The sequence below is a fragment of the Bos taurus genome, chromosome 25 (genome assembly GCF_002263795.3).
Source record: "Bos taurus isolate L1 Dominette 01449 registration number 42190680 breed Hereford chromosome 25, ARS-UCD2.0, whole genome shotgun sequence".
Lineage (NCBI taxonomy): Eukaryota > Metazoa > Chordata > Mammalia > Artiodactyla > Bovidae > Bos > Bos taurus.
Genome location: NC_037352.1, coordinates 38,297,739 through 38,325,731, shown reverse-complemented (window position 1 = coordinate 38,325,731; position 27,993 = coordinate 38,297,739). Strand labels below are relative to the sequence as shown.

The following is a 27,993-nucleotide window of genomic DNA, read 5'->3' as shown; positions in this document are numbered from 1 at the left end:
CCTCTTTTTTTTTTTTAATTGCAGTTTTCCTCCTGATTTTGCCATTGTATTGATTTGCTGCATATTTTTTTTGACTTATGCAAAAACATAGGATTTTGGTTTTTTTGTGATGCACCATAAACGTTAAAGTATTGAATACTAACAGTGCTTACAACAAAAAGTAGTAGTCTTGTTTACTGCATTAAAGTATCTTGTGAAGGAAGGGAACTGGATGGATTTGACTTTTATCTAGTGTGTCTCCAAACATCTTTCTAAACAGGTAGTATAACTGCATAGTTTAACCTCCTGTCCTTATCGCTCTCACCCCGCCTCCCCGCCCATGTCTTTGCTTTTGTGTATCAGAGTATCTTTCTTTCAGGCATTCTAGTTTAGTTTCTGTTTTCATCCTTTTTGGAAGATTCTAGTGGCAAGGAGGAAGGGTGGGAAATCCTGGTCTACGTGGAGCAGACCCCAGCGTTCCCAAACTGGGGGCCGGGGGAGTCTTGTTTTTGTGCATGTAAATCACACACGAGCTGGGCTCGTTCTTAGGCGAGCACAGAGCAAGGATCTGGGACTTGCGGAAGCATGGAGTGTCGACACCTCCGCCAGCCATCTGCCCAAGGAAAAGTAAAGCTGGCTGAGATGCCGCCACCATCCTGTGGTCGACCAGGGTGACGTCTCCACAGGTACCTTGGGGGGCGCGGGACCGGGGCAGCGGCCTCACGCACGCGGGAACAAAGGCATTGTCTGACGCACCTCACTAAGCACTGTTTCTGAATTACTCTCACTTCCTGAATAAAGGTTATCAGGTAATTCATACTTTTTATCAAGCTGTTTTATTTGTGTGAATTTGTGTTTTTTCTTTAAAGATAAAAATAAAGCAGAATTAACAGATTTACTCACTAAATAATTCTGAAAAGATGCTGGGTGTTGGCTGCTTACAGACACCAATCCAACAGTGTCTAGTCCAATCACGGGGTTTGAAGGTTTCCCAGGGAATTCTCTGGCGGGCCAGTGCTTAGGCTTCAGTGCTTTCACTGCAGTAGCCCAGGTTCAGTGCCTGGTCGGGGAACCAGGATCCTGCAAGCTGTTCATTGTAGCCAAAAAAACAAGGTTTCCTGCTTCCTTACGGTCTGTCAAAGAGAGAAACGGGTAGAGAAAAAGTTGCAGGTGGAAAGCCTTGCTAGGGAAGATCCAGCCCAGAGATACCAGAAAGTCAGACAGTTTGCTGGAATGCAAAGATTCGGTTTCAGCAGAAATCATTAGTGATCTGTGGGAATGCTAGGAAAAGCACAGGCTTTGGGGTCAGACGTGTGGAGTTTTGGCCCCTCACAGTCTAGCCCTGACCTTGGAATTAACGTGAGCCGTGTTGCCTCTCTGTTACCAGCAGAGACTCCACCATAGGATTTCCGTGAGGTGTTAAGGAGCCCTGTCCTGAAGCTCACAGCCCTGAGACTGGTGCACATTAAGTGCTGGGGACCTCAGGGATCCTCTTTCCCCTCCCTTTGTGCTCAGCTTGGGACAGCTTCCTTGAAGGCTGGCTGGAACCAGTTCAGCAGAAGTTCCTCTAATGCATTTGACCACATTGGTAGTTTTGCCCTTGTTCGGCTGCGTTATCTTCAGACCCTGACTCCCAAGTACCTTGCAAAACCACCCATTTGAGTGAAGGCTGATTGAATTGGGGCTGTGTGTGTGCCTTTTTTTTTTTGGAGAAGGAAATGGCAATCCACTCCAGTGTTCTTGCCTGGAGAATCCCATGGACAGAGAAGCCTGGTAGGCTGCAGTCCGTGGGGTCGCACAGAGTCAGACACGACTGAAGCGACTTGGCGGCGGCAGTGGTGTGTCTTTTTTCTATGTGCTTCGCCCTCTAGTGGCTGAAGGTAGATTCCAAGGACCGTGCACTTTGCTCAGTAATCACTGTGCCGTCCCCCCAGACCCCCCAAACCTGATCTGGGTTAGCTTTTGAAGTGTGCGGTCTTATGAGCCTTGTGCAGGTGCTGAGGTGGGGGTAGGGTCTCCTCCAGTTCTGAAACGGTTCCCTCTTTTATCCTTTCTACCTAAAAGTAAGTTGCACCGTAATATATAGCACTTTTACTGCAAGACTTACCGAGTGCGTGCTCAGTCATGTCGGACTCAGTGACTTCATGAACTGTAGCGTGCCAGGGTGCTCTGTCCGTGGGATTTCCCAGGCAAGAACACTGGACTGGATAGCTATTCCCTTCTCCAAGGGATCATCCCGATTCAGGGATCGAACCCACCTCTCCAGCATTGGCAGGCAGGTTCTTTACAACACCCATCTGGGAAGCCTGTAATATAGCACTAATCCTTTCAAACAATGACAAGGATTGTCATTTTTTTATACTATTAGAACATAATACTACAGATTTCTGACCTAGTTTGGCACTGGGCACTTAAAAAGTGAGTCTTCAGGCATACACTAGCTGCTGCTGCTGCTGCTGCTGCTAAGTCGCTTCAGTCATGTCCGACTCTGTGCGACCCCATAGACGGCAGCCCACCAGACTTCCCCACCCCTGGGATTCTCCAGGCAAGAACATTGGAGTGGGTTGCCATTTCCTTCTCCAATGCGTGAAAGTGAAAGTGAAGTCGCTCAGTCGTGCCTGTTTCTTAGCAACCCCATGAACTGCAGCCTATCAGGCTCCTCTGTCCATGGATTTTCCAGGCAAGAGTACTGGAGTGGGGTGCCATTGCCTTCTCCGATGCACTATCTACTTGACTTCATATTCAGGAAAAGCTCTAGAGGCCATGTTAGAGCTGAGGCCCGAATGGAGTGAGACAGTGACAGGGAAATACCTGCAGTAGGAGCAGAATGAGCTTGGTATATTTCAGGGGGAAAAAACGCAGCAGGCAAGGTGAGGAAGGGAGAAAGTAGCCCTAACTTGGGGAGACAACCATGCATTTGCAAACTTGTGATGTGTGACTCCCAGGGAAAAGACTGCAAGAGGTTGGAGTCCATTTTAAGCACAAAGTGTTCAGTTCCATCTCAGTCGTGTCGACTCTTTGTGACCCCATGGACTGCAGCATGCCAGGCCTCCCAGTCCATGACCAACTCAGAAGCTTGCTCAAACTCATGTCCATTGAGTCGGTGATGCCATCCAACCATCTCATCCTCTGTCGTCCCCTTCTGCCTTCAATCTTCCCCAGCATCAGGGTCTTTTCCAATGAGTCAGTTCTTTGCATCAGGTGGCCAAAGTATTGGAGCTTCAGCATCAGTCCTTCCAATGAATATTCAGGACGGATTTCCTTTAGGATGGACTGGTTGGATGCACAAAGTGTAGGCTTGCAGAATTCTAAGCTGATGGGCCTGGTCTGACGGTTCATCGTCACTCCAGCTGCTGTAAGGGCAATGCACCGAAGAGGAAGAGGGGAAACGGCAGAGTTGGAGAGAGCAGTGGGGAAACCCGATCAGGTATGTGATGAAGGGGGCTCAGACCGGGGTGGAGGGGAGCGGAGGGGCCGAGAAGTGGTCAGAACCTACGACCAGCTTGGAGGAAGGAAGGCAGGCAGATCGGGCTACTCCCCACTCCCCAGCACCAAGCAGCCGAGTGGCTTCAGGCTCTGAACCAGGGAGGCTCCTAACGAGGAACTCCTAACCCCTGCCCTTACGGGGTGGAGAAGGAAATGGCAACTCACTCCAGTATTCTTGGCTAGAGAATCCTGTGGAGAGAGGAGCCTGGTGGGCTGCTGTCCATAGGGTCGCATAGGGTCGGACATGACTGAAGCGACTCAGCATGCATTCATGCGTTGGAGAAGGAAATGGCAACCCACTCCAGTGTTCTTGCCTGAAGAATCCCAGGGACGGAGGAGCCTGGTGGGCTGCGGTCTATGGGGTCGCAGAGAGTCGAACACGACTGAAGCGACTTGGCAGCAGCAGCAGCAGCACCAGCCCTCGCGGGGGGCGGGCAACTTTGTCACAGCCTTGCAGCCCACACAGACGTGTATATGAGCTGAGCCCCAGATCCTCCACTAACTGCGGGGTGTCTCTGGGCCGACAAAGCCCTCGGGGCGGACAGCGTGCTTAGTACTTACGAAAAGAAAACAACAGAAGGGACCTAACACGTGCAAAGAGCCAATGAAGTGCACCTGCGCCCCGGGCCGCGCATCTACGCAGGCGCAGAGGCCCAGCGGCGACCGCGCGGGGCTCAGTGCGCGTGCGCCGGGCCCGGCCCCCGCGTGCGCCTGCGCGGAGTCGCGGGGAGGCGGCAGAGTAGCAAGGGCGCCGGGCTCCGGGCGGCTGCGGGCGCCGCGGGCCGCGGGGCCTCCGTCCGCCATGCCGGGGATGGTGCTGTTCGGCCGGCGTTGGGCCATCGCCAGCGACGACTTGGTCTTCCCGGGGGTCTTCGAGCTGTTGCTGCGAGTGCTGTGGTGAGGGCGCGGGCTCGGGCTGGCCGCGGGCGGGGAGGGTGTCGTCTGCCCCGCGCTCGCGTCCCTGGCCCCCTCCGCCGCCCTGGGACTTGGGTGCCACCGCTCTCCCCGTTTACAGGCGGGCGGGCCGTGCCCAGGGTCACGGGGCGGGCCCGCCGGCGAGAGGCCGGCGCTGCGGGGCTCAGGCGCCCCGCCTGGAGCCTCCGGGGCGCGCTGGCCGCCGAGGCGGTGGCCGCGGAATCTCCTCCCCCGGAGCCGGGCGCTGCCGCCTGCAGCTCTCCAGCGCTCTGCACGGAAACGCACGGCATCCCGTGTTTGCCGGACGCGAGGTTGGCAACAGTACCCTTCGTGCGCGGTTCCTGAACCGGGCGCGGCTGAATCCCAGGACCGCGGGGGACTGGCACTTACTCTCTAGTCTGTGGAATCTGGCGCCTGAAGTCTGTCCCCAAAGGGTCTGAGCAAAGAGTAATGCAGGAGACACGGGTTCAATCCCTGGTCGTGGAAGATCGCACATGTCTGGAGCAACTAAGCCCAGGCACCACAACTCTTGAGCCCAGAAGCTGCGTCTAATAAAGGCTGTACGGCCTAGAGCCCTGTGCTCCGCCTTCGAGAAGCCATCGCAGTGACAAGCCAGCGCAAGCTCCAACTAGAGAAAGCCCACGCGCAGCAAGGAAGACCCAGCGCAGCCTATATATATATATCTGATAACGTTAAAAAAAAAAAAAAAGTATTTAGATTCTTTAGGGGAAAAAAACTTAACAATGTGAAATATTATGAGCTGCTTCTTAGTCCTTTTGTAATTTTCAGAGCCCGTCTTACCGAGATCATTACCTGTTTTATTTCTAAACATGGAATCATAATGTTACAAAACTGACAAAACCACAGTTACCTAGTCCAGTTCCCCTTCTGGCCTTGAACCCCCTAAAACTAGGTTCTTGCGCAGTGATGCCCTCTTCCTGATTCTGAAATAACCCCAGTGGTGAGTCACCGTGGTCTTGGATTGCTTGATGCTTCCTTTCATTGTTCTGCACTGAATTGCGAAATACACCTAGGAGTCCACAGCCCTGGTCCTTTCAAGTTGATCGTGGTCACCACGGAGACTCTTCCCGTAGCTTGTTTCCCAACCTCTTGTTTTTGTATTGCGCACAGCAGGTTAGGATGTGTTGTTGTCAATTACATGGTAATACACAGAAGTAAAAATTCTGCTGATAACTGAACAAGCATATACTTTGTTGTTTTAGCTCAGAGTCACAGTGGGGCCTTTTTCCCAGGAGTTTGCATTGAAATTGCTTGCTTATGGCTTTAACTGTGTTACAGGGACTTCCCTGGTGAGCCTCCAAGCTTCCCTTGTAGGGTCACAGGTTCAGTCCCTGGTTGGGGAGCAAAGATCCTGCATGCCAGAATTTTTTGGCAAGGCCAAATAAATGAAGTAATAAATGTATTACAGTAGGCATAGAATAAAAACAATGCCGTCAGCAAAGTATGAAATTCATTAAAAAAAGGAAAAAGAGCTGTACTCTTAATTGATTTAGTAAATCTTTTATTGGTGGTGGTTTAGTCTCTCAGTTGTGTCTGGCTTCTGGACCCCATGGACTGTAGCCTGCCAGGCTCCTCTGTCCACGGGAATCTCCAGGCAAGAATACTGGAGTGGGTTGCCATTTCCTTCTCCAGGGAATCTTTCACACCCAGAAACTGAACCCCGGTCTCCTGCATTGCAGGCAGATTCCTGACCGACTAAGATTCCAAAGTGAACCTGGCCTTGTTCGTCATGTTTTGCAAAGCGGCTCCCTGGGTTCCATTTCTGAGCCTGCCCATGTCTCTACAGGTGGGTTGGCATCCTGATGCTGTACCTCATGCACAGAGGGAAGCTGGACTGCCCGGGGGGCGTCCTGCTCAGCAGCTACCTGATCGTGCTCCTCGTCCTCCTGGCGATTATCATAGGCACAGTGTCAGCCATCGTGTGTGTCAGCATGAAAGGTAAGGATGAGGCTTTTCTATTGGACACCTTTTCTTTCTTTCCTTTTTTTAAAGCAGAGCCTTCCTTGGTGGCTCAGCTGGTAAAGAATCCACCTGCAATGCGGGAGGACCTGGGTTCGATCCCTGGGTTGTGAAGATCCCCTGGAGAAGGGAAAGGCTACCCACTCCAGTATTCTAGCCTGGAGAATTCCAGGGACTGTACAGTCCATGGGGTCACAGAGAGTCAAACACGACTGAGCAACTTTCACTTTCTCTTTTAAAATATTTGTTTAATTTGGCTGTGCTGGGTCTTATTGTGGCACTCTGAGAGCCTTAGTTGTCCCATGTGGGATCTAGTTCCCTGACCAGGGATGGAACCCAGAGCCGCCCACAGTGGGAGCACGGAGTCTTAGCCACTGGGCCACCAGGAAGTCCCCTTCACTGCTTTTTACGGCTGAATGATGCTGCACTGAGTGGATATACCATGGTTTACCCAACCGTTCGTCAGCTGGTGGGCATTTGGGTTGTCTCCGCTTTTTGGCTGTTACACACAATGCTGCTTTGCACAGTCGCATCTTGTCTTGACATAGCCGTTATGTGTTATTTCTCTTGGGTGTGTACCTGGGGGGGCACTGCTAGATCATATGGTAACTCTAACTTTCTGAGGGGCTGCCAGCCTGTTTTCCAAGCAGCTGCCCCATTTTTCTTTCCCGCCAGCACTTCCCGAGGGCTCGTTTCTCCACATCTTCCTCAACACTTAATATCTGACTGACTGAGGACAGCCGTCCTACTGAAGTGGTACCTCGCTGTGGTTTGGAGTCCCTTTTCTTTGATGACTAATGATATTGAGCCTCTTTTCATATGCTCAGTAGCCGTTTGCATATCATTTTTGGAGAAACATCTGTTCAGATCCTTTGCCCAATTTTAAATCGGGTTCTTTGTCCTTCATTGATGAGCTGTAAGAGTTACATGGCTGCTCTTTTTTGTGTGCGATAGTGCATTTTTTGTGGCTTTGCAGGGTCTCTGCCGCTGTGCAGGCTTTTCTCGTGTTGCCACAACTCTAGTGCGGTGCGCGGGCTTCTCGTCGCGGGGGCTTCTCTCGCTGCAGAGCATGGCTCGCGGGCTCGCAGGCTCCAGTAGTTGCAGCACATGGGCTCAGTTGTTGCGATTCCTGGGCCCTAGAGCACAGGCTCAGTGGTTGTGGGGCGTGGGTTCGTTGCTCTGTGGCATGTGGGGTCTTCCCGGACCGGGGATGGAACCCGTGTCTCCTGCACTGGTCTGTGGATTGTTTACCCCTGGGCCACTAGGCAAGTCCCAAAAGTTACGTCTCTTCTTAATAACTTCTTCTATCTGTTACCGTTTTCTGCAGACAGCCACTTAGCTGAGAATGCCTGAAAACGTTGCAAAGCCTCCCTGTCGCTTACTGTGGTTTGCAGGATGAGCTGAGCAGTCTGCTGGCTGCTAAAGAAATGCATCAGTAAATAAGAGCTCATCAGTCAGAGGCAGGGCTGCCTGGCGGGCTGCCATCCAGCGTGCTTCAGGGTGTGTTCGCTGCCTGAGTGTAGGAGGAATGCCCAAGCGTAGATGATGGTGAGAGGACTGCGAGGGAGGAAGTAGCCGGTACACCCAGGGACGGAATCCAGGTCTTGACGTTTCCGAACCATAGACTGAAACTTAAAAGATGGTGGGAGATACAGAGAGCAGTGTTAGGCGGAGTGTTTCGTGAGAACAAGACCTCAGGGTCCAGACGAGCCAGAAGCACGGCGCGTGGCGAGTCACGCAGTAACGTGTAGACTAGAGCGCTGTGTATTTTCACGTAGCTCTGAGAACATGGGCGCGTGGGGTCTGGATGAAGGCGGTCCCAGTCCTGCCGTCTAGTCGGATGCCCGGTCCGGAATGGCACCAGTGCCGAGGCTGAAGGAGAGGAGGGAGCTGGGATGCGTGCGTGGAGGTTCTGAGTGCGGTCGGATCTTCTGAAAGATGGAGCCTCCAGGGTGTGTCCTTGCGGAACAGGCTGTGTCTCCGGCTGTCCTGTACAGTCCGCTCACGGCAGTCTGTTCCGCGCGCCAGGGTGATGGCTGTAACGGTGGGTTAGTGAAGGTGAAGGTTTCCCAGTCGTGTCTGACTCTCTGTGACCCCATGGACTACCGACCATGGACTTCTCCAGGCCAGAAGACTGGAGTGGGTGGCCTTTCTCTCCTCCAGGGGATCTTCCAACCCAGGGATCGAACCCAGGTTTCCCGCATTGCAGGCAGATTCTTTACCAGCTGAGCCACAAGGGAAGCCCCGCAGCGGGTTAAGGATACACTTTTTTTGCCCCCTTAAACGTTTTCCTTCAGAGATGTTTGGTGGTGTCAGGCCACGTTCACACCACGTGAGGGATGGATGACCTCATGCCCCAGGCGAACCGGGCCCAGCTCACCCGTCAGGGCTCGGCAAGCGTCTGCTGGGTGAGGGGTGTCATGGGTGGATCCCTTTTCCAGCCGACAGCCTTCTCCAAACAGAACCAGTTTTATTTAGGACTGCCCCCGGCTCCTCACATAGTGTCAGACGCCTGCCCTCTGCCCCACGCTGGAGTGATCCTCGGGGGTCGGTGGTTGGTTCAGGACTGGACGTGTGACCTGGATCGGGCCAGTGAAATTTGGGGAGTTCCCTGGGACGTTCCAGGACATCCTCCCCTGCTTGCCTGGGAAAGATCCAGAAGCAGCGTGTTGTTGTCCTTGGGGAGACGCTGCAGGAATGATCTGCCGCCTCCCCTCGGGGCTAGGAGGGCACCCATGCCAGCCATGCCCTGCGTTTCCAGTCCTCTGAGTCAGGACAGGTCCTGCTGGTTTTTAAACCAGCCTGTGTTGGAGTTTCTGATGCTTGTAGATAAAGATACCAAAGATGGGATTTTATAAAAAACATGTTAGTTTAATTGCCAATAAATAACATTGTATGCTTTATTAACAATGTTACATAAATTTCAGTGACAAATACTGTAAAGTTAAGGGGAAAAAAAAAGGCAAATGGGATGATTCAAGTCAGATAACAAGTGGAGTAACCATCCCAACAGAGATGATGACTGAAGGCTTTCAGTTAAATGAGCCATCTGGATGAAGTCAGAATTTCTCTTAGCAACGTAGGGGTGTAATTTCAGCTCATTACCTTAGTAGAAACCATAAGGTTTCTAGTTTTGATTTGAAAACTCCCTGATGAAACCCTCTTGTTTCAACTATGTGGGAGGTTTAATTAGGGAAGATCCACCCTCATGAGCTTCCCAGGTGGCTCGGTGATAAGGAAGCTGCCAGTACAGGAGCCGCGGGTTCGATCCCTGGGTGGGGAAGATCCCCTGGAGAAGGAAATGACAACCCACTCCAGTATTCTTCCTGGAGAATCCCACGGACAGAGGAGCCGGTGGCTACAGTCCATGGGGTCACAAAAAAGTTGGACACGGCTTAGCGACTAAACCACACCACCCTCGCGAGTACCGCGTTTTGACAGAAGGCCCTCGAGGTCAAGGTGTGCCCTTGGCCACGTCTGGCTTGAGTTTGAGGAAGTCTTGCTCTCCTCGCCCTCTGTGACCCAGGCCTGCCCTCTGCGGCTTGCGCATCCGTGGCCCTGCCTCAGGAGGGGCAGTGGGGTTACCTCTCGAGACCGTGTCGAGGCCATCGTGTTCGGGGACGCAGTCACACCATCCATTCTGGGCATTGTCTTCGTGATGCCCACTGCAGCACCATGTCCAGCCGGCGGCTGACTGCCCCGAGGGGAGAATAAAGGTTGACATAAAAGCAAGATGTTTTCCTAGGCAAGCACGCACATAAAAAAGAGGCTTTTTCAGCGTCTCCTGTCTTTTCTGGACCCTTCGCAGGAAGTCGCGTCTCCGACCGCCTCACCTCTGTCTCTGCCCCACTCAGGCGGTGCCAGGGCCTGGGGTCCTGGGTCCGGGCGCGCAGTGTCCGAGCAGCCCCTTCCTCGGGATCCTTGGCCTCCGGGGTAGGCTGTGAGCAGATCCTCCTTCCTGTTTCTCTCTGGTGGTTGGCCGTTGTTACAGGATAATTCTCTTTAGAGACGGGGTGGATTTCTGCAGACCTGCACTCCTTGCCCCTCAGGGAGAGAGGCAGCCGTATCAGTTATCTTAGGACTTTCTGCTTTGTGGCCTCAGTGAGGCCTGATGGCGTCCAGTGTTCTAAAACGTGACCCTCAGTAATTCGTTCTAGTGGGAGGTAGCTTTGGGAATTTCAAAGCTGTTTTCTTATCAAATTATGTTTCAGATCTTAGGGTTGTTTTTTTTTTTCAGTTACTGCTTTTGTTTGAATTGTGTGGTGGTTTTGATGCTGAAATTGGTGTTTATCACAACTTCTCCTGAAGGGGGAGAGTTGGTGTTTTACACCAAGAGTTAATGATACTTGGGTTTGTCTTACAAACGCAGTTTTAAATGTTGTGTCTCGGTGGTGGGCGTCCACAAGTGGTCTCCGGGTCACACTTGTTCTCTTCCCAAGAGTGATGCCCACGGGGTGCTGGTGAGGCAGAGAGCCTGAGTCATGCGGACCTGGCTTTAGAAAGTGCTTGCTGAGCTCTGTGAGCCTCTGCTTCCTCATCTGTGAAGTGGGGTGGTGACTGCTTCACAGTCGTCCTGAGGGTGGAGGCGTTTCGGGTGGGCGGTGTGACAGGTGGTCCTGGACCTTCCCGGCTGTGAGGCCTGGGTGACCGCCTGCCCCTGCTCGCCTGTGACAGATCTGTTTCACGTTGCTTGTCCTGGCGTAATTGTTAATAGAGCCTCGTTTTGCCCTCAGAAGTATCCCGATGTGGAACGTGACTTTATGGTCAGTGTAGTTAGAAAACCCAGAAGTGTGTGTGTTTTTTTTTATTTATTTTTGGCTGCATTGGGTCTTGGTTGCTGAAAGCACAATCTTTTCTTGCGGTGTGTGGGCTTACTTGTTCCTGGGCATGTGGGATCTTAGTTCCCCAACCAGGGATCAAACCCATGTCCCGGATATTGAAAGGCAGATTCTTAACCACTGGACACCAGGGAAGTCCTCCCAGAAGTGTTTTTAAGCCCCAATGAGTCTAAGAAATAATTCTGAGGCTTTTGTCACGCCTCGTATCCCTCGCTTTGCCTCTCACTCTCAGAGGTAGGCAGTGGTTCCCAGTTACGGGTAGAAACGCCGCTGGCGGGGGTGCAGCCAGCACAGATTTGTGCTGCGGCCGCCGTGTTTCTGCCGAAAGGAGCCGCCCCATCCCTGCGGAGGCCAGTGTGCAGCATGGACGTGCTCTGTGTTCCAGGGACCATCTGTAATCCAGGACCGCGGAAATCCATGTCCAAGCTGCTGTACGTACGCCTGGCGCTCTTCCTGCCAGAGATGGTCTGGGCATCCCTGGGGGCCGCCTGGATCGCAGATGGCATTCAGTGTGACCGGACAGTGGGCAACGGCATCATCGCGACCGTCGTGGTCAGGTGAGGTCCCGTCTCCTCCTGCGGGCTCTTGTCCGAGGTGTGCTCGAGGTGGGGTCCCTGCAGGTACCCTGGTGGCGTGCAGGCTTCCTGAAGTAGTTAGACACGAGGCGGGAATGGTTCATGGTCCAGCACACACTTCCGGCTGTGGTTCCCTTCCTTGCCAGCTCCCACTTTTGTGCATGCCCTCCGGCCCCTCAGAAGAGGGAAGAAGCCCGAGACCAAAGCAGGGCACGAACTACAAGTGGGACAGGAAGCTGCACGGTGTGCGGGACTGCTGCAGAGCACAATCCGCTGGAGCAAGGCTTTTGCCTTTTCCAGCTAAAAATCGTACAGATGATCTAGCCCTGCCCCACGGGCTGTGAGTCAGGGTGGGGGCTCCCGCCACACTCTCGAGCCTTGCAGCCGAGGCTGCGGCGGCCCTTCCCGGGTCACCTTCCTGAAGCACACACGCTCCTGCACCTACGGTGCCCTGTGCATCACGGGCAGCCTGGAAGTATTGAAACATACGGATGAAAGGGCTTCCCAGGTGGCGCTAGTGGCAAAGAATCTGCCTGCCAATGTAGGAGACTCAAGAGACGCGGGTTCCATCCCTGGATTGGGAAGATCCCCTGGAGGAGGAAATGGCAACCCACTCCAGTACTCTTGCCTGGAGAATCCCATGGCCAGAGGAGCCCAGTGTGCTGCAATCCATGGAGTCCCAAAGAGTTGGACACGACTGCAGCGACTGAGTGCAGTGCGTGGATGAAAGCCGTTCATGCATGGCCCAAGTGCAAGAAGCTTCCCTGGTTTTTCCGAGCAGAGCCCTGGGGCCCCAGGGAGTAAACCGCGGTCAGGGGCAGGGGCTTCTGGACCTGGCCGCGGCTCTGTCCACCACGCAGCCCCCTTTTCCTTTTGTGGCTCTGGGGGCTCCATTCTTCGCCAGGCCTCAGTTGGCTGTGGGCTCATAAGGAACTTTCTCGAGGAACCGAGTTGCCTGCCCCAGCCAGCTCCCTGTCTTCCTTGGTAGTTGGAGCCCCAGCTGTCCCGAGGCAGGAGATGGCCCCCCGGAAAGGCGCCCCGGCCCCACGTGGCTGAGGGGCTGCAGGACCCGGGTCTCAGCCCACCCCCCCCATCGCCCTGCAGCTGGCTCATCATCGCCTCCACCGTGCTCACCATCCTCATCGTCTTCGACCCGCTGGGGGGCAAGGCGGCCCCGGGCGCCCCCCTGGGCCCCCAGCCCCTGGACAGCCGAGAGTCCAGCCAGCTGCTGAGTGGCCTCAGGACGGCGGCGACCGGCGTGTGGGAGACGCGAGTCAGGCTGCTGTGCTGCTGCATCGGCCGGGACGACCACACTCGCGTCGCCTTTTCGAGTACGGCAGAACTTTTCTCAACCTACTTTTCAGTAAGCCACCGGGGTCTGCTCCGTCTCCTCCTCCTGTTATGTGAATGCTTCTTTGGGGCAGATGAGTTCTCCGCGTCTTGAGCCCGTCTCCCTGTCGACAGAACGTAGCTCCCGAGGGCGAGTCCTCTGGGGGTGGGGGGCAGGTGGGGGGCTCCCTGTCCCTGTCCCGGGAGGAGAGGCTCAGATCAGGCCCCGCAGACTGACTCTGGGGCTTTCCCAGTCTGGGGGTCTTTTTAGGCTGGCCCTGCCCAGCGAGCATGAGCCCAAGCTTGTCAGCCTCTGCCGTGGGCCCTTCTCAACAAGACCTCAGCATCTCTAGCAGCAAGGGTGTAAACGAGACTAGCACCGTTTGTTACTACAAACAGGGCACATTTGCCTGCTTTATGGGCATGTGTCATAGATTAAAAATAGCTGAGTCACGTAAGTGAAATCTGAGGATAGGAATCAATGATGTGATTATGTCCCCCAGTGGGTTTAGTCTGAGGGCAGGAGAGTAAGAAACACCAGGTTCACGTGCAGGCGTCCTGAGAGGGAAGGATTTTCAAAAACGTCTGTTCACTTGGGACTCTGTGTGCGCGCGTGTGTGTGCGTGTGAGCTGCGTACACCTGGGCCCTTGGGGACTCGTGGCCGTTGCCGCTGGGTAGGTGCTGACCTGCAGTGGTTTCCCATCCAGGACACGGACCTGGTGCCCAGCGACATTGCGGCCGGCCTCGCCCTTCTCCATCAGCAGCAGGACCATGCACGGAGCCCCCCGGAGCCCACCGAGGTAGTCACCCACTCCCCCGGGCCCTTCCAGGTAAGCCTACATTTCTGTTGGGTTGTGCCCTTTTGACATTTATACCTATTTGTAAATTAAAAAAAAAAAAAAAACACCAGTTTTAGGACCAGTGATTGGCGTCTTGATGTGTGGACTTGCCAGTGGTTTGGCGCCTGTCAGGCGAGGCCCCTCCGCATCCCCTGGCCGTGAGGTGGGGGAGCCGACTCCTGGCCAGCCCACCACCCATCGTGTGTTTCTTTCCCCCGCCAAACATTCTCTTTTAGGAAACTGGCTGTTGTCTGCACATCAAAACTTCCTTCTGGGATGGGACCAGGTTCTCCCAGAGTGCATGCACTCTTTCCTCTAAGCCTGGGGAGCAATTCAACTTTGTTTGGTGGTTGCTTTTCCGCCACAGATTTCTGTGCTTTTGAAAGAGAAAATTGCCCGAGGATCATTTGTCTGTCTCAGCCGCTCATTCAAGCCCCTGGTTCCCAGCAGCCCCTGTTGCTACACGTGGTGTCTACACGCGCATCCAGCAGGAAGTCACGGGCTTATTTTACCAGAGCTGCAAAGTCCCGAGGGATTTTTGCTGCTAACTTGTGCATTCTTCTAAACGAGGGGTCTGGACTTCCTGGTGGTCCAGCAGTTAAGACTCTGTACTCCCAGTGCACAGGCCATGGGTTTGATCCTAGTCAGGAAACTAGAATCCCACATACCACATAGCACAGCCAAAAAAGTCAGGGGGTTCTGTCTGTATTCAGGGATCAGTTTTTCCAACAGAAGTCCTCCAAGAGGTCTATTCCCTGAAGAAAGAAAGGGAAGAATCAGGAATTTGAGTTCGGGTTTACGATCATAGCATGTTCTGCCAGAGATCAATCAGCAAGGACCTACTGTGTAGCACAGGGAGCTCTCCTCGATGTCCTCTAACATCTGATGTGGGGAAAGAATCTGAAAAAGAGGAGAGTGTGTGTGTAATGGAATCACTTGCTGTACACCTGAAACTAGCACGGCCGTGTAAACCAGCCACACTCCAACATAGAACGAGAATCCAAGGCGGGCGGACAGTGCCGACCCTCTCTGTGACGGGCTCCCCTGACAGGAGGCTGTTTCTCTGCCCCGCAGGAGGCCGATCTGGACGCAGAGCTGGAGAACTGCCACCACTACATGCAGTTCGCAGCCGCCGCCTACGGGTGGCCCCTCTACGTCTACAGGAACCCCTTCACGGGGCTCTGCCGGGTCGGCGGAGACTGGTAGGTCGTGCGAGGCCTCCACCTCCCTGCCGAGGTCGCTTGCTGTGGCGTCCCGACTCTACTTTCTAAAGATAATCACATTCTCCTGTTCTAAAAGCTTCTTCCTATTTTGAAATATCTCAGAAACTGCACGTGCAGTGCTGACCACTCCCGCGTCCTATGTCTGGAGCCCCGGTTGCAGCTCGCTCTTGTCCCGTGTGCTGTGTCAGTGCCTCTCCATAAACATATGCGGCGCCCCCCCCGCCCCGAGAAAAAACCATCAGAAACTGAGTTCTGGACATCATGCCCCTCTCCCCAGTTACTTCAGCTTGTGGTTTTTAAGAACGAGGTCTCTCTTCGACATAAATTACAGGACAAATGTCAAATTCAGCAAGTTTGCCATCAGCTATTCAGTTTTCCTGACTGTCCCAGGAGTAGCCTCGGTAGCACATTTTCCTTCGGTCCAGGATCGTGTGTTGCACTGAGCTGTCACATCTCCTTAGTTTTCTCCAGTTTGGAGCAACTCCTCAGTCATTTTTTCATACCTTTCATGATACTGACATTTTGAAAAGGACAGTCTCGTGGGTCGTAAGACAGTGTTCACTCTGCCTTTGTCTCGTGGTTTCTTCACGAGCGGTTCAGGTTACACATTTTCGGCAGGAATGCCCCACGCAGAGCGTGTGTCCTTCTCGGTACCTCGTACCAGGTGATGATGCTGGCTTGTCCGTTCCTGATGAGGTTAGGGTCTCTTCCCATCCCTATTGGTTTATTTTTTGAACACGTTAAGTATTACCATGGTTCCAGACTCTAGTAAGAAGCGTACATAGGTATCATTTAAAGGCCGTTAAAGGGACTTCCCTGCTGGTCCAGGGGTTGAGAATCTGCCTTGCGATGCGTGGGACGCAAGTTCAATCCCTGGTCAGGGAACTAGGATCCCACGTGCTGTGGGGCAGCCAGGCCCCAGTGCCACAACTGGAGTCAGTATGCCCCAGCGAAAGATCCCTCACCACAGCTAAGGCCCAGTGCAGCCAAATAAATGAGTAAATGTCTTCAGAAAGCCATTAGAGGTTAGCCAGACAGAGTGTGAATACTGTCCTCAGAGTCCTCGCATTTGCTGGGGGACGGGCCGGCGGGCTGGGTCTCCCGGGCGCAGCCGCGACACCTCTGCCCCCATTCCAGCTGCAGATGCAGGACCACCGACTACGATTTGGTTGGAGGCGATCAGCTCAACTGCCACTTCAGCTCCATCCTGCAGACGACGGGGCTGCAGCACCGAGACTTCATCCACATCAGCTTCCACGACAAGGTAGAGCGGGCCGCGCCTTCCTCTGGGTCCTCTGGGGTTCTGGTGGAGGTTACACACGAGTCCCCTGGGAAAATGTGCGGAGACACGGACACAGACACACGCTCACCCCCAAATCTCACGTGCTGCTCCGGCGGGTTCACGCGTGCCCGTGATGCCCACCCAGGGTTAGCGTGAGATGGGCAGACAGCTTCTACTGAAGAGCCGTGAGCTGCACTTGGTGGGAGCCCCACACGGGTGCCAGGGGTTAGTCGCTGACGATTCTGGGTCTGGCTCCATGGTGTTCATACTGGGCAGCAGGCCTCCCACTCGGGAGGGTCTCGGAGTTGCCGGGCAGGTTAGCGAACCCATAGCAGCCGGTCCGTCTGGTGCCAGGGGCTGTCCTGTGCTGCTTCATGGCTCCCTGCGTGGTCTGCAGCGGCGCCAAGAGCCCAGAACCTCGGGGAGCACAGCAGTTCATGTCTGCTGTTCAGGAGACTCTCCCGGGGAGCTTTCACATCTCTGGAGCCCAGGCCACAGCTGTGCTGTGGGAGCCCGGCTCAGGAGGAGCCCCCACAATTGCAGTGCACAGACAGTTTGGGGGACCCCTGTGTACTGTACTTGAGCCCGTGGGCTCCCACACGCCTGCAGTGTAGACTCATCTGGGGCGTGGGAACATCTCACACCACGCTGCTGAGGTCAGAGCGTGTGGGCGTACAGAGGAGGCGTGTTCTCACGTCACCTCTGTCTGCTGCCCAGCTCGGTGCGGGTGCCTGGAGCCCCTGGTGATGACCGCCGCTCCGTGATCACACTGCTCAGTGATCGCTGGTGAAAGCGCCGGTGGGCTTAAAGACGGCAATTTTCCACAGAAGGCTCGTGTCTGCTCTGGGGGCTCTTTCAAGATGCCTTCACACCGCCACGCGTAGAGCCCCTCTCGGGGGCCTCCGGGGAGGTGAGGTCGCCAGGCTCTGACACACGCCCGCTCCCCAGGCACAGGCACCGTCCCCTGGTGTCCCCAGTGCCAACCGCCTGCGGGTGTCTGCCGGGCCCCGCACCAGCGGGAGGACCGGGTGCCGGGCGCTCAGCGGACGAAGGGCCGGCTGTGCTGACGCCCGTCCTCTCCGCCCCCAGGTGTACGAGCTCCCCTTCTTGGTGGCCCTGGACCATAGGAAGGAGTCAGTGGTGGTGGCCATCAGAGGGACCATGTCTCTGCAGGTACGGAGCCCGCCCACCCGCCGGGGAGAGGGGCGCGGGCGGGGCCCAGAGCTGGGAGATGAGCCAGGAAGCCTCCGTGACAGCACCCGCCCCGGGGAAGCGGGCCCAGGGTGTGAAGCGGGCCCTTGGAAAAGCAGGTGAAGCCTTTTCCTTCTCACTGAGAAATGTTGTAAAGTTAACACTGGCAAGCTGGACCCGCTGCTCCCAGGGGACTGCCCACTTGACTCCCCAGGCCCCTGACCCTGGTGACCCTCCCCTTGAATTTTCTGCACCCAAAGCCGGAAAGAATACTAAGTGAAGTCATGCAGTCGAAAGTCACCCCGCGCTCTGGGTGTCCGCTGGCCCGACCCCGTGTCGCCTCCCCAGTGTCCAAGCTCGACTGCCCGCGGGTCCCTCAGGCACGTCCTGCCACCTGGCACTCCCCCCCACCCCCCGCCTCGCGCGGCCAATGGCCTCTCCCCACACGCTGTTTCAGGACATCCTCACGGACCTGTCTGCGGAGAGCGAGCCCCTCGACATTGAGTGTGAGGCGCAGGACTGCTGGGCACACAAGGTAGGGCCGGGGGCGTGCGGTCTGGAGCCTTCTGTCGGGGGCACTCAAAGCGGTCGGGGCAGTTCCCCTCCAAGCCTTTCCTCTTAACACTTCCGTGTAGCGAAGGCTGCTGATGCCCAGTGCCATGCGGCACGACCTCCCCAAAGCCCTGAGGGGTTCCTTTTGATTTTTAAGAGAAAGAAGCAGGTTCACAGCGACTCAGTGACTTGCCAGCAGCCACACACTTACTGGAACAAGTGTCAGAGTGGGCATCTGAGTGCCTCTTCACCTGTAACTGAGGCAGTCCTTGACCACGGTGAAGAAAGCGTCAGTGCAGCGCAGCGCAGGCAGGGCCCCAGGGCCCCTCCCGAGAGGCAGGCCCCCCCCAACCCTCCCGAGAGGCAGGCGCCCCCACGGCCTCAGCACTTCCTGCAGCTCCTTCCGCAGTTCGCGATGTCACAATCCCCACTTCTCGTTTCACTGTGACTGTGCGCTCTGGGGGTGGGGTGGGGCGTGGGAGCCACCAGCCCCTGGGAACCACCATTTTACTGTCTGCGAATTTGCTTGCTTTACGTTCCTCGTGTAAGTGGAATTATATTTGTTCTTCGTGACCATCTTACTTCACTGAGCATAGTATTCTCAAGCTTCACCCACGCAGTAGCGTGTCAGAATTCCCTTTGGCTGTCGTGAGGAACACGGCTGTGCAGCTAACGGCTCGAGTCCCCGCTCTCCGTTCCGGGGGATCTGCCTGGAGGCCGGGTGGCTGGGCCTCCTGCTGTTTCTCCGTTGAAGGTTTCGAGGAACCCCCAAGCTGTCGTCCAGCACAGCTGCACCATGTCACATCCCCGCCAGCAAACTACGTGGGTTCCCGTTTCCCCATGTCCTCGGCGAGACTCTTGACGGAGCCGCCCTTGGTGGGGTGAGGTGGTGTCTTTGCAGTTTTACTTTTTCACCTGATGACTGACGAGGCTGCAGATGGAGGGACGTCCAGAATGGTTCCCTGAAGGGCAGCCCTGAGGAATCAGGGGGGAGGGCGCTGGGCTTGCGCTGCTCTTCTACGTTCATGTGTGATTTTTAACCACAACATATTGCTCCTGTAGTGATCATTTTTTAAATAGAACGCTTAATTTTTATAAAAGTGTATGTTCCTGCCAGAGTGCGGCTGCTGGCAATTGAGGCCCCGTGTCCTGTCTGGACAGCTTTTTTCTTTCCAGGGTTTTCTGTTCTTACTGTTTTTGAGGGTTTATGGGGTTTTGTGTGTGTGCCGGGACACTCCAGAGCAGATCCAGGGTGGCAGAGGCTTTTGGATTTCATTCTGCTACCAGTTAGGAGCTTCACAGTCCTGGGAATGTGAATTCTTTCCCATTAACCCTTAGTTGTCTTTTTGTCCCTGAATTTCACAGGAAAGTCCAGTTTATTACTAGATGTGCGTGAAGGAAAATAAGAAATTTAAGATGTAGTATAGAGACCTACCAACCAGCCAACTGCCCTCAGAGCCCGGCGGCCTTGGTGTCTTGCCTCTGTTCTTACACGTGTTTGAGCCGCAGACCCAGGCTTCGTGCTGCGACGCTGCTCAGCCGAGGCCTCCGCCACCTTTTCACCCAGCGACAGCTCCTGCCCTCCAGCCAGGAGCACAGCTGCTCAGGGGCTGAGGGTGAGACTGTTCCCTGCTCTTGGCCTGGGCACCTGGTTCTGGCTCCGACGCTGTCCAGGCTGTGTGGCTGAACATCCTCTTGGCGTGTCACCCGTAACGCATGTGCCAGGGAGACCCACCACCAGCCAAGTTGTGGTCCAGATGCCATGTGACTCTGGCTGCCCTGGACAGACAGCTTGAGGGGTGCCTAGCTGGCGGAAGTCGACCTCACCGCGTGGCAGGCGTGGGAGGAAAGGGAGCTCTGGCCGGTGGCCCAGACCGCCTGGCTTCTCATAGGTGATGCCGGGGTCCGCGTTGTGCTCACAGGGCTTCAGAGTCACGGGCTGGGGAACGTGCAGTAGCTTTCGGCACCACCAGAAGAGTCCCATCTCATGTGGAATTTCCCCCGCTTCATCCTGTTGGAGATCAGGCTGCCGGGCCTGGAGTCCTGTGCTGTCATGTAGGAAGCGTCCTGAAAACATTTTTGGTTTACAAGGTTGTCCCTCCTCGATTGGAACTACTTAATGTTCAAGAAGTCTGTTTTGTGAACAGCTGTATTTGTTAGAAAGTTGTACTTTATTTTTGGAAATTGAGAACTGACCTCCCTAGAACTTACTTCCAATGGTTTCAGCACGGCTTTTGCCGGAATGGTGGCTGCTTCATCACTGTTTGCGATTTTAGAATTTTGGTTTTTTGCCATCATTTTAAAAGATCAGTCGCTTATAATCTAAACCTGACCAACCCTGGGAACTTGGCGAAAGTAAATTGTGGGACGTCCATACAGCAAGATGCTGTGCGGCTCCAGGAAAAGCCATAGAGACATCCACTGACTCGGAAAGGTGTTCCTGAGGTCACCTCTTGGTTGTTGGAAATACCTCTCGCGCCCCTGCTTTGCGCCAGGCTCCACACCAGCTTCCAGGAACACAGCAGTGGGCAGTCGATGAGGCTGCTGGTCCCAGGGTGGCCCATCCTGCGTGGGGGGACAGAGTCACAGAGGGGGGCCCATGTAGTCCTGCCACACCCGACAACCAACAGCTCCCTGTGTCTGCACTTGCAGGGCATCTCTCAGGCCGCCAGATACGTCTACCGCCGACTCGTCAACGACGGGATTCTGAGCCAAGCGTTCAGCATTGCACCTGTGAGATTTCAGCTTTTCCTTTCTCTGGCCTTCTCTGCTGTCTGCTCTCTCGGCCGTTAACCTCTCTGCTCTCGCCCCCAGGAGTACCGGCTGGTCGTCGTGGGGCACAGCCTGGGCGCGGGCGCCGCGGCGCTGCTGGCCCTCATGCTCAAGAGCCCGTACCCGCAGGTCAGGTGCTACGCCTTCTCCCCGCCCAGGGGGCTGCTCAGGTACTCCTTTCCCTTCACTTACGATAAATGGTCAAACTGGTACTTTGTCTGCAATTTAGTTACAATTCCTCATCCTCAGGAGAAGTCTGTGTCAAAGCATTGTTGGTTGAAAAAAGACGGGCCAGCCTTTCATGGGTCTCTGGACCACGGCTATAACCCCCTAGACGGTGCAGCGTGAGGCCCGTCTTCAAATTGAGCTTTAACTGGCGTGCGTGATAGTAGTTACGGCTGTGAAACACGGTCAGATGCTCACTTATTGTGAACTGACCACAGTAAGTCTAGTTAGCATCTGGCGTCGTAAACAGTTACAGAATCTTTTCTTCCCTTAACAAGAGCTTAAGAGCTTTCACACATGCAGGACAGTACTGTTAACTGCAGTGGCCGGGCGGCGCCTTACCTCCCAGGGACTCACTCACTTTACAACCAGCAATTTGTGCCTTCCTTCACCCGTTTCACCCCCCTCTCAACTCCCTCTGTCTGCTATGCCTCCCACCCTGACAGCCAGCAGTCTCCTCTGTGTGCCTGAGCTTGGTTTGTGTTTCCGGTTTTCACATATAAGTGAGATCTTACAGCATCTGTCTTTCTCTCTCTGACTTATTTCACTGAGCATACTGTCCTCAGGTCCAAACATGCTGTCCACAAACGGCAAGCTTTTGTTCTTTTTTAGGTTAAGACAGAGTGCAGCATGTTTATTATAAGCATACTGGTGTTAAGTACACACCAAAGTTGCTTACAGTAACAGGCCTGTTGATTTTGAACAAAAGCACAGATTCTTTTGCTTTTGTTAATTTTTAATTGGAGGATAATTGCTTTACAGTGTTGTGTTGGTTTCTGCCGTACATCAGTGAAGATTTCACTGTTTTTTATGGCTGAATAGTATTCCGTTTTATACGCACACACACCTTATCTGTTTTATGCACTCATCCATTAGCGGATAATTCGGTTGTTTCCACGTCTCAGCTACTGTAAACAGTGCTACAGTGAACGTGGGGGTGCAGGGATCTTTCAGGTGTCTTTGTTTTCTTTGGATAAATACCTTGAGGTAGAATTGCTGGGTCATTTTTTGAGAAACCTCCATACTGTTTTCCGTAGTGGCTGCACCAGCTTATGTGCCCACCAGCATCACGCAGTCATACCCTTTTCTCCACATCCGGGGCAGTGCTTGTTACGTCGTGGCTTTTTTTAATTTACTTATTTATCTGGCTGCCCTGGGTCTCAGCTGTGGCGCGTGGGACCTAGTTCGCCGACCAGGATTGAACCGGGGCCCTTACACTGAGAGCGTGGGGTCTTCGCCCCTGGACCACCAGCAAAGTCCTTCCCGTGCTTTAAAACAGCTTTAGCACCTGTGTACGTGTTTCAGTATAATATAGTTTGAATCTGCATGATCTTGAAATTTAGAGGAATGGAATTATACTTTTGGTTACTTCCCCTTTTATTTCACGTATTTGATGCCTGTAAAACGTTGTGTAAATACTCGTTACGTTTCATCATCTATCACAAACCATCTGTCTGTTCTGCTGGTGACAGACACTGGGCTGTGCTGGGCCCTGGAGTGTGTGCCGGCTCTGTGTAGCGGCTGCTCCTGTTCACACCCTCACCAGTGTGCACCAGTCTGCACATTCTCACCAACACTTCAGTGTCAGATGTAAACCTCTTTCCCAGTCCGATGGGTGCACAGTGAGGTTCCATTGTTTGACACTTCCGTGATGAAGCCACGTCTTTCCATACAATTATCGTCTCCACTCTGATGAAGTTCCTCTCGTCCATTTCTCTGTGTACCTTATTTTTGCATTGTGTACGTATTCAGTACCTCGGCTGTTCATCGGTTGCAAGTATGTGTTATAAATACACTCACTCTTTGATGTCTTTTTACTTTAAGTCTTCAGCTTATGAGTTCTTTAACGCTGATTTGTCGTTCTCTTATGATTTTTGGGTCTCTCTTATTTAAGAAATCTCTGTGCTAAGGATGTAGAGCTAGTCTCCTGTCATATCTTTTAAAAGCCGTTTAGTCTGGCCTTTCGCCTTTATTTAGGTCTGTGATCTGTTCAATTCTGTGGTTTTGTGTATAGTGTGATTCAGTTTCGTTTCCTCCCCTCGCAAGCGCAGCATCTCAGCACGGTTTCACTAAGAGCCCGTCCTTCCCTGTTGCTGACACGCAGCACCACTCCTGCCCGTAGGAGGCGTCCACGTCCACCCTTCCCCGCTTCCTGACTGTGGACACCACACTGGGTTAAGGCCCTTATTTGTTTGCTCGGTGCTGACACCTAGGACTCTCAGCAAGTTGCTGTAACTGCAGTCTCATTTCTCTCCTCCTCTAGAGGATGGAGAACAAGAGTTGAGTTCTGGGGACACTGACCGCTCCCTGGCTTGGCAGTTAACTCACTTACTCTTGGAAGCCTCCCTGAAGCAACTTTTTTATTTCAGCAAATCCCTTTATGAATACTCCAAGACCTTCATCGTGTCCCTTGTCCTGGGCAAGGACGTGATTCCCAGGTGAGCATGCTGGCCGCCCCAGCTGGGCTCGGGCTGGCGGGGAAGGCCGAGTGCCGAGCTTCAGTCTGGCCTTCTGCTCGACAGGTTGAGTGTAACCAACCTGGAAGATCTGAAGCGGAGGATCCTGCGAGTGATCGCCCACTGCAACAAGCCCAAGGTAACTCAGGGGCCCTGGGGCCTCCCCACCCGGCTGTCTGGGGCCTCCGGAGGCTGTTTCTCATTCAGAGCCTTGCAGTCCAGGGCTCTTGATGCTGCTAGAAACTCCTCCACTTCCCTCACAGACCACAGACACGCCCGGAAGGCAGATGGCTAAGCAAGCACAGATTAAATGCTTCGATAGAACCATCCCTGTTTGGCTGAGTCATTTGCTCTTTGTCATCTTTAGTCCTGTCCTGACAGATAGCATTCTGATGCCTTCAGTCCCAAAGCTGAGAAAATAAGGCTGCCAGAGTTTTAAGAGGCGCTGGTCCTGCTGTGCTGTGGGCTGTCCTACCTAAGCTCTGAAGTTAATCCTGAGGTTAGGGCTGACAGTGTCGTGTCCCCCCTGCCACCGCCCCCCAGCATCAGGCTGCAGGCCGGGCTCTCCTGCCCTTCACACCGGTTGAGGCTGGGTGGGCCTGTCCCCTGCCAGTGTGCAGACAGCTGTGCTGGTCTGGTCTGACCACGTCTCCAAAGATTTGCAGCCTCGGCTCAGGCCACAAGTATACTTAGGTTTACCAGTAGAGAAGGCTACCCGTAATGTACTGAAGAGCTTTTTTTGTTAAAGGGCAAGATTAAAAATGACTCTTAGAATACTATTCAAGCCGGGGTAGGGGACAAAGTATACATAGCTGTGACCAAAAAAAATTATACCAAAATGTGGTTTATTTAGATGGGATTAGAGATGATTTTTACTTTTTAACATCTTCATTTTGTGAATTTTTTGTTGTTGCTAATCAGAAAATTTTAAAGTAAAAAACAAACTTTCTCATCACTTCCTGCATATTAAAAAAAAAATACATATATATATATATGTTTTTAAGGGAAAAACTGGTTTACGGACTTGCCTTAAAAGAATTGAAGATCATTCCCCCCCCAAATCTGCTTGAATTTGTTTTCTAAACATTGGTTCAAGTGTGATGGCATCAGTGCCTCAGAGACCCTGGAGTTTGGGCCCTGCCTGCCACACTGCTAAGACTCATGTTGAGAAACTAGAACGCTGGACCTCGCGGCTGTGGGGTCACCGCCCCCAGACCCCAGCTCCCAAGTCTCAGGGGGTCTCTGGAGTCACGCGGGCCGCCCCCCTTCTCCCTGCAGTACAAGATCCTGCTGCGCGGGTGCTGGTATGAGCTGTTCGGAGGGAGCCCCGAGGACCTTCCCACCGAGCTGGATGGAGGCGACCTGACGCAGCCCCTCCTCGGGGAGCACAGCCTGCTGGTGCACGGGTCCCCGGCCTACAGCTTCTCCAGCGAGTCCCCGCTCGAGTCGCCCACCAAGTACCCGCCACTCTACCCTCCCGGCAGGATCATCCACCTGGAGGAAGAAGGCACCTCAGGGAGGTGAGTGTGGGCACCCCCGCCCCCGCGGTCGTCACCCGCCAGCGGCAAGAGGCAGCCCGTGGGGTGACGCGTGAGGCGGCGCTCACGGGCTCGCGTCTCCTCCTCTAGCTGCTCCTGCTCCCCTGCCGCTCGGTACACCGTGAGGTGGGCCCACGAGTCAGAATTCAGCAGAATACTCATCGGCCCCAAGATGCTCACAGACCACATGCCAGACATCCTGATGAGGGTCCTGGACCACGTGGTGTCCGACAGGGCTGCCTGCGTTTCCTGCCCGGCCCAGGGAGGCTCCAGCGTGGACCAGGCATGACCAGGGCGACTGGGAGCTGCTCGGACTGTGGACCCCACTGGGGTTCCGACGAGGCCAGTAGGTGGATTCGCATCGATCAGAAGTCGAGGGTCTGCTACGTGACTAATTTGAGAAGCACTTTTGCTCACAGTATTTGCAGACGCAGGAGCTAGGAGCGCGCTGAGTGATGGGCAGGTGTGCAGAGAGCTGCAGGACACCCTTGCTCATAGGCCTGCCGCTTCTGGGAATCGGGCTTCAGACCCTAATGGACCTGTAAGCGCTTGCCCCTTGGGCCACCCTTTCGGAGACTGGGTCCTGCCTTACGACGCGTAGGTCAGCCTGTGGGTGGTTTTACCGGTCACGTTTTGAATGTGTTTTTCTGTCCACTATCAACACACACGAAGCCTCCAGTTTTCTTGCAGCTCTCCACGGCCCAGGCATCTGACTGTACCCCACCCCTGACGCAAACCCCATGAAGTGGCAGTAAGCGGACTTGTTTAGAAAGCACAGACCCACAAGGACAGGACAGAACAAGGAGATGGCCAGAGGTAAAGGGACTTCTGGGTGAAGTGGGAAAAACAGAACAAACCTGTTTACAGAGACACCCCGGCCACCTCTGCCTGGGGCAGAGCAGACGCTGGGGGACTGGCCAGAGGGATAGCGGGAGAAGCTGGCTCACCCGCCGCGCGGTCGGGGGCACCGGGTCAGTGCTCCTCAGTGCCTCCCACTCGGCTTCCAGACCTGCAGACCTCTGGGGCCGCCAGCGCCCTTAGGCCAGGCAGCTGTCAGAGGCATACGACTCTGGCTTTTGAAAACGTGTGAAAGCTCACGTGAAAAACTTCGACTAAAATGCCACATCACTTTCATTTCTCAATGTAATCCCTGCACATTCCCAGCGGCAAGAAGGAAAGCGATCCTGGGCCCCTGACCCACCTGCTTGCTCGGTGTCAGATCTGCTGTCAGCTTTCACTGTCCAAGCTCGAGCCGGGGACTGCCCAGCCGCCTGAGGAACAAGGGACCCAGAGAAACAAACCTGGGCGAAGCTTCAAACCCTCCTGGCTACAGCCTGGGAACAGGGAGAGTGCTGCAGCCACAGCCTGATCCACAAGCTGGAAATCGAAAAACACCTCCTGGACAGGAAGAGCATGAAAGATGGAGGCCAAAAGCAACGCCTGAATGAGGGGAGATGGGCTTCCAGACAGAGGAGCCCCCTGAGCACAGGGTCAGGAGATAGAGACCCACCCAGGACGCGAAGACACGGGCAGACCCTGTGAGATGTGGAGACACAGTACCTCGCCCTCCAGAGTGAAGGGCAGAGGTGACCAGGGGGAGGGGGCGTCCTTTTAAAGAGTCAGAAGAGGGACTTCCCTAGTGATCCAGTAGCTAAGCTAAGACCCCGTGCTCCTCCCTGGTGATCCAGTAGCTAAGCTAAGACCCCGTGCTCCGAGTGCAGGGGGCCCAGGTTCAATCCCTGGTGAGGGCTGGTTCACACAGGCCACAACTAAGGGTTCCATGCTGCAGTGAAAACATCCTGCATTCTACAGCTAAGACCCAGCACAGCCAAATAAATGAGCTTCTTAAAAAGCCAAAGATGTTACTTTCATCCTGGAATTTTAGACTCAACCAAAAAGTATCTGGGTATAAGAGCTCAAAAATAGACAATCCACATATTTCTCAAGAAGCGCCTAGAAAATCCATCAAGATGAGAAAGTAAATTAGAAATGACTCCTTAGTCAAGATACAGAAGATAAAAGATGAATATAAGAGAAGCGGTGGTCAGAGGGCTCTGTGCCTCTAGGGAAATGAAAACTGATGGACCGTCTGGAAAGATCCAGATAACCGATGGAGAGGCAGTGTTAGATCATCAGGTACACAGGAAACAAGGCAAACCAACGACTGTCCCTAAGAAACCACGGACTGCAGGGAAGGCAGGTTCCCTCACCACACGGCTGAGCGTCTCCGTGGCCGGGGCAACGCAGACACCAGGTACCAGTGCCACCCAGCAGGACTGTATCGAAGGAGCGGGAAAGGTGTGTCGAGGGTGGGAATGTCATGGGTGATGGCTAGAACCAAAAATACAAGGAATAAGAGCACGCGGTTTAACCTGAGCCCTGGGGAGGGTAGAGGCGGAGGTGCCATCAATCACCAGCGGCCAGTGAGTGAACTAAAGCCTCCAGAAAACCCCAAGGGGCAGGGTCTGGAGCACTTCCGTCTGTGAGCCTGTGGAGAAGTGAGGAGAGCCACACCCCCAGCCCTTCCCCCGCACCTGCCCCTCTAAGGTCTCTTCCATCTGGCTGTTACATCCTTTTATGATAAACTAGTGACCTGGTAAGAGAGAAAAGCATATGATTCAGACATACTGTGGAGTCTCAAGTATCAAGAATTACTTAAGAATTACTTAAAAGAACTCAAAATAGACCCCTCTGGGGAGGGTGTGAAAAGGAAAGACTACTGTTTTCATAACAAACCTTTAGATGTGGTCTTTAAACTACATTATTTATCTTTGATTAAAAAAAGAATAAAGAAAATTTTAAAAACCACTTC

At 54.0% G+C, this 27,993-nt stretch overlaps 1 protein-coding gene and 1 long non-coding RNA gene across 7 annotated transcripts; one reads left to right on the top strand and one right to left on the bottom strand.

Annotated features, from left to right (window-relative positions):
* Nucleotide 1: 1 nt before the first annotated feature.
* On the bottom strand, nucleotides 2-20,847 carry LOC101908535 (uncharacterized). Of its 3 annotated transcripts, none has more exons than XR_009492891.1 (4): nucleotides 18,402-20,847; nucleotides 4,771-14,842; nucleotides 2,087-3,332; nucleotides 2-1,112 (listed from the first exon to the last, which is right to left on the bottom strand). It is a non-coding gene; the product is annotated as an uncharacterized lncRNA (long non-coding RNA). The 3 variants fall into 3 exon arrangements; XR_009492890.1 differs by lacking the exon at nucleotides 18,402-20,847 and having other exon boundaries at nucleotides 4,771-14,697; nucleotides 14,786-15,018; XR_815563.4 differs by lacking the exons at nucleotides 4,771-14,842; nucleotides 18,402-20,847 and adding an exon at nucleotides 3,631-4,183.
* DAGLB (diacylglycerol lipase beta) lies at nucleotides 4,181-27,989 on the top strand. 4 transcript variants are annotated; one of them, XR_009492794.1, is made up of 16 exons: nucleotides 4,181-4,362; nucleotides 6,188-6,339; nucleotides 11,584-11,755; nucleotides 12,878-13,136; nucleotides 13,811-13,933; nucleotides 15,017-15,144; nucleotides 16,303-16,429; nucleotides 17,537-17,620; nucleotides 18,096-18,173; nucleotides 20,843-20,923; nucleotides 21,005-21,132; nucleotides 23,557-23,625; nucleotides 23,710-23,782; nucleotides 24,922-25,163; nucleotides 25,272-25,997; nucleotides 26,346-27,989. XR_009492794.1 is itself a non-coding variant. In NM_001083487.1 (15 exons), exons 1-15 carry the CDS (start codon nucleotides 4,268-4,270, stop codon nucleotides 25,468-25,470), a joined length of 2,010 nt encoding a protein of 669 aa, NP_001076956.1. In that variant the 5' UTR covers nucleotides 4,244-4,267; the 3' UTR covers nucleotides 25,471-27,989. The 4 variants fall into 4 exon arrangements, 3 of the variants coding, with proteins under 3 accessions (XP_059737379.1, NP_001076956.1, XP_015315972.1); NM_001083487.1 differs by having other exon boundaries at nucleotides 4,244-4,362; nucleotides 25,272-27,989; XM_015460486.3 differs by lacking the exon at nucleotides 4,181-4,362 and adding an exon at nucleotides 5,569-5,690 and having other exon boundaries at nucleotides 25,272-27,989.
* The last annotated feature ends 4 nt before the right edge of the window (nucleotides 27,990-27,993 follow it).

Excerpts from the sequence above, each read along its gene's own strand:
- DAGLB (NM_001083487.1), top strand. The coding sequence starts at position 4,268 with ATGCCGGGGATGGTGCTGTTCGGCCGGCGTTGGGCCATCGCCAGCGAC. Across the intron at positions 11,756-12,877 it reads ATCGCGACCGTCGTGGTCAG|CTGGCTCATCATCGCCTCCA; the intron begins GTGAGGTCCCGT and ends ATCGCCCTGCAG. Across the intron at positions 13,137-13,810 it reads TTTTCTCAACCTACTTTTCA|GACACGGACCTGGTGCCCAG; the intron begins GTAAGCCACCGG and ends TTTCCCATCCAG.